The sequence below is a fragment of the Halyomorpha halys genome, unplaced genomic scaffold (assembly GCF_000696795.3).
Source record: "Halyomorpha halys isolate HHAL.00 unplaced genomic scaffold, Hhal_1.1 Scaffold1008.1, whole genome shotgun sequence".
NCBI classification, from domain to species: domain Eukaryota; kingdom Metazoa; phylum Arthropoda; class Insecta; order Hemiptera; family Pentatomidae; genus Halyomorpha; species Halyomorpha halys.
Window position 1 is genome coordinate 265,035 of NW_027110883.1, and position 6,872 is coordinate 271,906.

Genomic DNA, 6,872 nt, shown 5'->3' on the forward strand with positions numbered 1-6,872 from the left:
TATATATATAATAATGTTTTAGCTCATTTTTCAGTCATTGCTCAATATCTTTAAAGCCCCAACTGTACAAAAAAATTACCATCACCTTTTTTTTAACGTAGTAAATTTACTGAATGTTAAGCCCTATAGGTCAACCTCCATCTAAGACCCTCCCCCTCTCCTGTGGTGTTCCTCAAGGTTCCTCTCTATCTCTCACTCTGTTTGCTATTTACATTAATGACCTTTCCCTCCAGATCCATCACTCCCAATACCACATCTATGCAGATGATTTCCAAATATACCTGCCCTTCCCCCCTTCTGACCTTTTACCAGCCACAGAGAAACTTCAAGAAGATTTGGATGGGATTTGTGAATGGGCGAGAGCTAACAAGTTGAAGCTGAATTCGGAGAAGATGAAGGCAATCTTAATAGGCTCTAATCACCTTAAAACTGTTCCTAATATTCCAACTGTTCCTACATGATAGTACAATCAAATTTTACTTTACCATCAAAAACCTGGGAATCAACTTTATACAACTATACAACTTTATAAACCTATCTAACTCTTTCCAGGAAAAACCATGCATCCAATATCTCCCACCGTACCTTTTCCTCTTTAAAATGGCTAAATTACCTCTGCCATCTATTTCCATTTGAAACTCATAGGCTCCTAGTCACTACTCTAATATTTCCCCACTTTGAATATTGCTGTACGGTATATGGGGGCGTCTCTGGGGATCTCGAGATGAAATTAAAACGTTTGATAAATTGCTATTTACGACTCCATTCAGACCCCATAAAATTGTAAATCAATATAATTTTAAATATTTATATAAACTATTATATCATTCTTAATTATTTTTACATCATTTTCTTTTCTCTTTTTTCTTTATTCATTTTTTTTATTGTTCACTTGATATAATTGCAATTTTCATCTCTCGAACTATATCGGATTCCTTAAACATAGTGTACAGCTCCTGGTTTTTCCTCCTTTTCCACTTTCCTCCAATGAGAAGATCAGAGATATATACATCTGAGGATTCTTCTTTCAAAGACTAGAAGTTCCTGTTCACAAGCCTGGGAGTTAGTCTAAGTCTCATAACCATACAGCAAGACTGGGCGCACTATCCTCTTATAAAGACAAAGCTTCGATTTTCTGGAAAGAGCTCTACTCAGGAACTGCGTTACCATAGAAAAATAGCACCAATTTGCTGCTATGATCCTATGCCAAATCTTTTGTTCTTGTGCATTGTCTTGAGCCAAGATATACAAGAACATTAGTTTTCTCGAATTGGTATTCCCTGAAGGTCAACTCCTCTCCAGGCCTAGTCACCTCTCCTCTAACCATATATTTTGTTTTTTCCCCATTGACTTCCAAGCGAAGTCTTCTCACAGGACCCACCTGAGCAAGGAAACCGTCCGATACAGCTTGGAGTACACAAGGAGCTGTACAGATCTATTAAAGATGTTGCCATTGGTCTGTATCCCAGCACCTCTCACTGCCTTCTCGAGCATAAGATCAAAGAGAAGGCAGGCTAAGGCATCTCCCTGGCGTAACTCCTTTATTGACAGGAATTCCTCCGATTGCTCTCCACCAATCTGAACCATGCAGCTTACGTTGTTCATTGTAAGCCTTATGAGGTATGCTAGGGATCTTAAAATGCTTTAGAGCCTCATACAATTCTTCCCTATTCATGCTATCATAAGCTGCTCTAAAATCAATGAAGAGGAGGTGAGTTTTAATCTTGAATTCCCTTCCTCGGTCGAGAATCGTACTGAGGCAGAATATCTGATCAGTCATGGACCTCCCTTTTCTGAATCCGCACTGGTATCGGCCAAGCGCCCTATCCACATAGGGCAGCAAACGCTCGAAGAGGGTGTTCGACAAAGACTTTTTATCCGGCTGACAGTGATGAGTGACTTGGTCCATGGGTCCTCAATGCAAGGCATAATGCAGAAGAAGAACTACACCATATGTTACAGCTGCCATGAATACACCCAGAAGTTTGGTGTGGGGTTCGTTGTTACGGGTAAATTCAGACAACTGGTGATTGGATGGAAACTTGTGAGTCAAGAATCTGGTCAATTTGATTGACAGTTTTCTTGTCAGGTGATATTCCGGTTCCCTTATGTACCCTCCTGTGCGGGAAGAGTGTCCCTCCTATAACCATTCCCTTGGATGCGGCGAAGTTGATGAGGCATTGGCCATTTTCGTAAGTTTCTTTGTGAAGGCTGTGATGTCCTGGTAGGGTGATAGATTTCTTCCTTTTCAATCCGTTGAAGTCTCGTGGGATTATCATGACATCGTAGCTTGGGCAGCGTCAGGGATCTTTCAAGAGAGTCGTATAAGCCTGTCCTTTTCTTGATCATCAGCCACTTCCGTGGGAGCGTGCACACAGATGATACTGTAATTGCAGAACCTCCCCCGTATTCTGATGTGGCATATTCTGGGACTCACAAGTTTCCATCCAATCACCAGTTGTCTGAATTTACCCGTAACAACGAACCCCACACCAAACTTCTGGGTGTATTCACGGCAGCTGTAACATATGGTGTAGTTCTTCTTCTGCATTATGCCTTGGCCCACCCATTGGATTTCCTGGATGGCAACTCTGTCCAATTTGTAAAAACTTATTTGATCTAGGAGCATTCTTGTGGATGTAGATCAGACATAGATCCAGTCTACAAGATGTAAGGACGTATTGTAGAGCGAACGTAGATTCTGACCACTATCTCAGAATTGCTCAACTGAGAGCCAATAGGAAAACAGAGTGGTGGAGTCTTGGACAAAGAGGTAAGAGGTTCAACCTAGACAAACTGAAGCTATATATATATAGCTGGACAATTTAGACAGGGAATTTTATATATTACTCCCGATTGATTTCTCGTATCAATTTTGTCCTTTAATAAACTATAATAATTTTTTACTTTATTGTTGGGTCTATGACTCAGAGAGTACTCATCAACATCATAATCCTTAAATGATTTCTTAATATCTTCAGCTAGTCCTTTAATATAATTGAATTCATAAATTTTTTTCTTATTTACTATTTCGTTTCCTGTATTATTTTTTATATTTTTAATGTTAAATTCCCAAATCTTGTAAATTAATTTTTTTGGGTAAAAATTTTCAAGGAACATATTAATTATCTTATTTTATATTATATGTAACCTACTATCATCAGTTCCTTTAATAGCTTTTTTAATATAATTATTTATTACATTATATTTCATGTGATAAGGGTGGCAAGAACAATAATTCAATATTATATTACTACGTGTTTCTTTTTTTGTCCATTCTGTGATTATATTCTTACCTTGTCTTACCATCAACATATCCAAAAATCTTAATTTACCTTCCTTTTCCAATTCCATAGTGAACTTTAATTTTTCATGGTGGCTATTTAGTTCTTCAACCAATCTATTTACATCCGTTTTCTTTAATATACAAAAAATATCATCTATGTACTTTAGCATAACTTTTACTTGAATACCTGATTTTGAAAGTACATCTTTTATTAGATTATTCATGACTAGTCCTGCAAATGATATTGATAAGCTTTCCCCATTGGAAACTCCAAAAAGCTGCCTGTATATATCACCTTTGTACTTGAAAATGCCAAATTGTTGTTTTGACCTGGGCAGAATAGCCTGCATGGAGTTTTAAAATTATATAATTCCAAAATTGTATTAAGGTAAGATAAACTATAAATAATAATGTTAAGTAATTTGAAATGTTTGAGGATCATACATGTAATAAAAGCTGTTTTGTAGTAGATTGTCCCTGAGGATGGCTGGATTGGCCGAAACATCGGACTTGTAAGAAAAATAAAATGTTTTGGGACTAAAATGGACAGAAATTAAATTATTTTTTTTAGTTACTATATACATATTCAGCAAACACAAATTCCATTACTTAGTAGATTAGAAAATACCATTATATAGTAAATAGTTTCAGTATTTTTTAAAATAAAAATAGTTATTATTATCATCAGCTTAAGAACCCTTGATTTAGATTAACTAAAAATACTTTTTGCAAACAAAATAAAAGAAAACAAGAACCATACACTATTAACAGTACTCAATCTAATATAATCCACCAGTTTCTCGAATTTAGAAAAACAATATTCTATCACTTTATGTAATAGAAAAAAAATCAAGACAAAATAATTACCTGTCCAAAATTGTTTGTCATACTTTTTAACAAGCAATTTTTCACAAATACTGGGTCTCTGTCGGCTTCTGATCCAGAAGAAATACTGAAATAAATTAATTTCATGTTATTTGATACATATATTATGTAAGAAAATAGATTAAAATTTTAGTTACTATATATGCTACATTCGAGTGAAGTATTATAATTCATGCTAACATTCAAATGAGAATAATGACATAGGAACTTATAAAAAAAAAAAGTGGTTCCTTCTTAAAAAAAATAATAGGTTGGCTTTAACATATTAATTATAAGTGAAACGTATTAAAGTCTAAAATTAATAGTGCTTTTAAATACAACAAAATATACCATATTATTGTATAAAGTACAGTATAATCTTGATAGTCCAACATTTGTAAATCCAATAAGCTTGTGACATCTAAGAGAAGAATATTTTGAAAAGTCATGGTGCAGGAAGTGGGTAATTTTCTTGACATAACATATTCATTAATTACCGTTAAATAACCCGTATAATGGTTACTATAGTTTCTTAATATAGGAATATTAATAACAAATTTAGCTTTGCATTATTTCAAACGTAATTCCTTATTTTACTCTCTTTAAATAGGACCCTCAGTAGTCCTGAATATTTGATAATGTGATAACTTGTAAGTCAGATCCAGATCTCCCATCTTGAGTTAAGATAGATTGTTTGGTAAGTGTATTATTTGGTAAAAGATAATAGTAATGCTATTGAAATTTTATGTCTGTTTTGATTCTGTCAAGATAAGCTTCTCTATTTTTAGTTTCTTAATCATAAATTTATAATGACTGAAAAGATGGGTAAGCATGTGCCCAGTATTTGGCTGGCATGTATTTTATTTTTTACATTATAAATTTAATAATTTTTAAATACTACTTTGAACATTTTCAATAAAAATATAATACTTTTTTCTTGTATTTTAATCTTATCACTAGTATTTTACTAAAAGTTGTATGAAACAGAGCATTGAAATATTCATAAAAAACGAACATTATTTGTAATAATGAAATCACTATTATTTTGTAGGATGAGGAAACACCATGGCCCATTGTCAAGGATTGACTGAAGAAAGCTTACGGAGGCAGGAGATGGATGACAGAGGAAGACATCCTCCAAATGTTAAGAGATAAGAAAACCTCGGCAGTCTAGTGAGCAGTATAAAAGAAAAAAAAAGAAAAAGAAGAAGAATATTAAATAAAAATATAAAAAAATAATAATAATATTAAAGAAAAATACTCATAAGATAAATCATAAGAAAAAGCTCAAAACTGTTGTACTGTAATCGATGTTCGTATCAAACATCTAGACAAAGCTCTTTGTTGAAAGATAACTGGTTGTTAGGACAGCAGAGGAAGTGGACGTCTCCTGGAAGAGGTAAGGCAGATCACCTTTTGTCTACATCAGTGGTAGACATCTAGAAAAAGAAGACATCGAAGAGTCATCCAAGAAGAATAAGGTACTCTTTGTTTGGATCGCTGGTGGATAAGAAGTGTGTTGAAAACTTTTAGAGGACCAATGCTTTGTTTGCAGCCAGTGATTGTTTTTGAGAAAGAAGACAAAGGAAACCATCAGTCATCATAGAAAAGTATAAATTGGTTAGTTTAGCTCAACATATAATTAAGCCTAGAAAACCTGCCCTGAGATAAAGAATCTATAATATTATATAAAATAAAAATTCTCATATCTATTTAATCTTTTCATTTAACCTTGTCATCTTCAAAGATATAGTTTAGATCTGAGAATAAAAGTAAAAACTATTAAAATTCACCTTTATTTATATTTAATAAATCTAAAATATTACAATATATATATAAATATTTAAATCATGCTATATTCAAATTGTCCAATAAATGGCCTCATCAAAACATACCAGAGAAAAAATTTGTAGGACAACCATCATAAACCACATATATATAAGTTACAGCCTTAGTCAGCTGTTACTTCGATGTCAGCTGACTGAGATCAGCTGATCGATCGCATGTATATAAAGAGATGTACCGAACACAGTAAAGTTAGTATGTTACAGCAGTTCACACGTGTTACATCTTATTCCTTCTTCGGAATAAGACGGAACACGGTGTGAGGAGCGTACCCACAGAGGGGCTACCGCACGTTGGAGATCAACCATATGAGAGGAGAACACGGCGGTTTGCCTATAATAGAGATTGCGTAGTGGAGAGAGAGCACACCGGATTCAAGTATGTCACTGTAGGTTAATCACCTTAGGTGGCCCTTGTGAGGTAGAGGGGGAGGCGGAAAAAGGTTTGAACCATTGGGGATTCAGTAAGGGCATCTTGAAAGTCCATATTGTAAAGACCATGCCGAGAGAATATAAAGTAATTGTGGGATGTGACCTGTTAGGGAAGGTAGGTGCTTGGATTAAGAATAGCAAGGGAAAATGGAAGATCAGGATAGGAGGTAAAACCTACAAATGTCGTCAACAACAGAGGAATGAGGGTGCACGAATTGGGGCAATCAATCAAGCTGAGGACTGGAGACAGCGACTCAAGAGGGAATACCAGGATATTTTTTTTACAGAAGGGGATATCCTCGGAGCGACCGGGTAGACTGTCCATGAGATCCCACTGAAGCAGGAGAGGGTAACATATGCAAAGGAAAGGAGATACCCACAGGCACTACGTTACCACATCCGGGAGGAACTCGAAAGTTTAAAACGACAGGGAATCATTATTGATA

The 6,872-nt window shown here is 34.9% G+C and overlaps 2 protein-coding genes across 7 annotated transcripts in view; one reads left to right on the plus strand and one right to left on the minus strand.

Moving 5' to 3' along the window:
• The window catches only part of Sras (Ras converting CAAX endopeptidase Sras), a 98,306-nt gene extending 92,975 nt beyond the window's left edge, over positions 1-5,331 (plus strand). Inside the window, exon 9 of the transcript XR_001344217.3 lies at positions 5,202-5,331. The gene's annotated coding sequence lies outside the window, so the exon portion shown is untranslated. The remainder of the gene's footprint in view (positions 1-5,201) is intronic.
• The window catches only part of LOC106687765 (uncharacterized), a 19,239-nt gene that overhangs the window by 3,593 nt on the left and 8,774 nt on the right, over positions 1-6,872 (minus strand). The window contains exons 2-5 of one of the 6 annotated variants that reach the window (XM_067048954.1): positions 4,154-4,238; positions 3,731-3,823; positions 3,474-3,630; positions 3,336-3,400 (exon numbers count right to left, since the gene is read on the minus strand). In XM_067048954.1, the coding sequence (XP_066905055.1) occupies positions 3,384-3,400; positions 3,474-3,630; positions 3,731-3,823; positions 4,154-4,238 (352 nt within the window). In that variant the 3' untranslated portion in view covers positions 3,336-3,383. Of the gene's footprint in view, positions 1-3,335; positions 3,401-3,473; positions 3,631-3,730; positions 3,824-4,153; positions 4,239-5,165; positions 5,321-6,872 lie in introns of those variants that run through there. The other 5 variants (XM_067048956.1, XM_067048953.1, XR_010843839.1 and 2 more) reach the window with 5 other exon arrangements.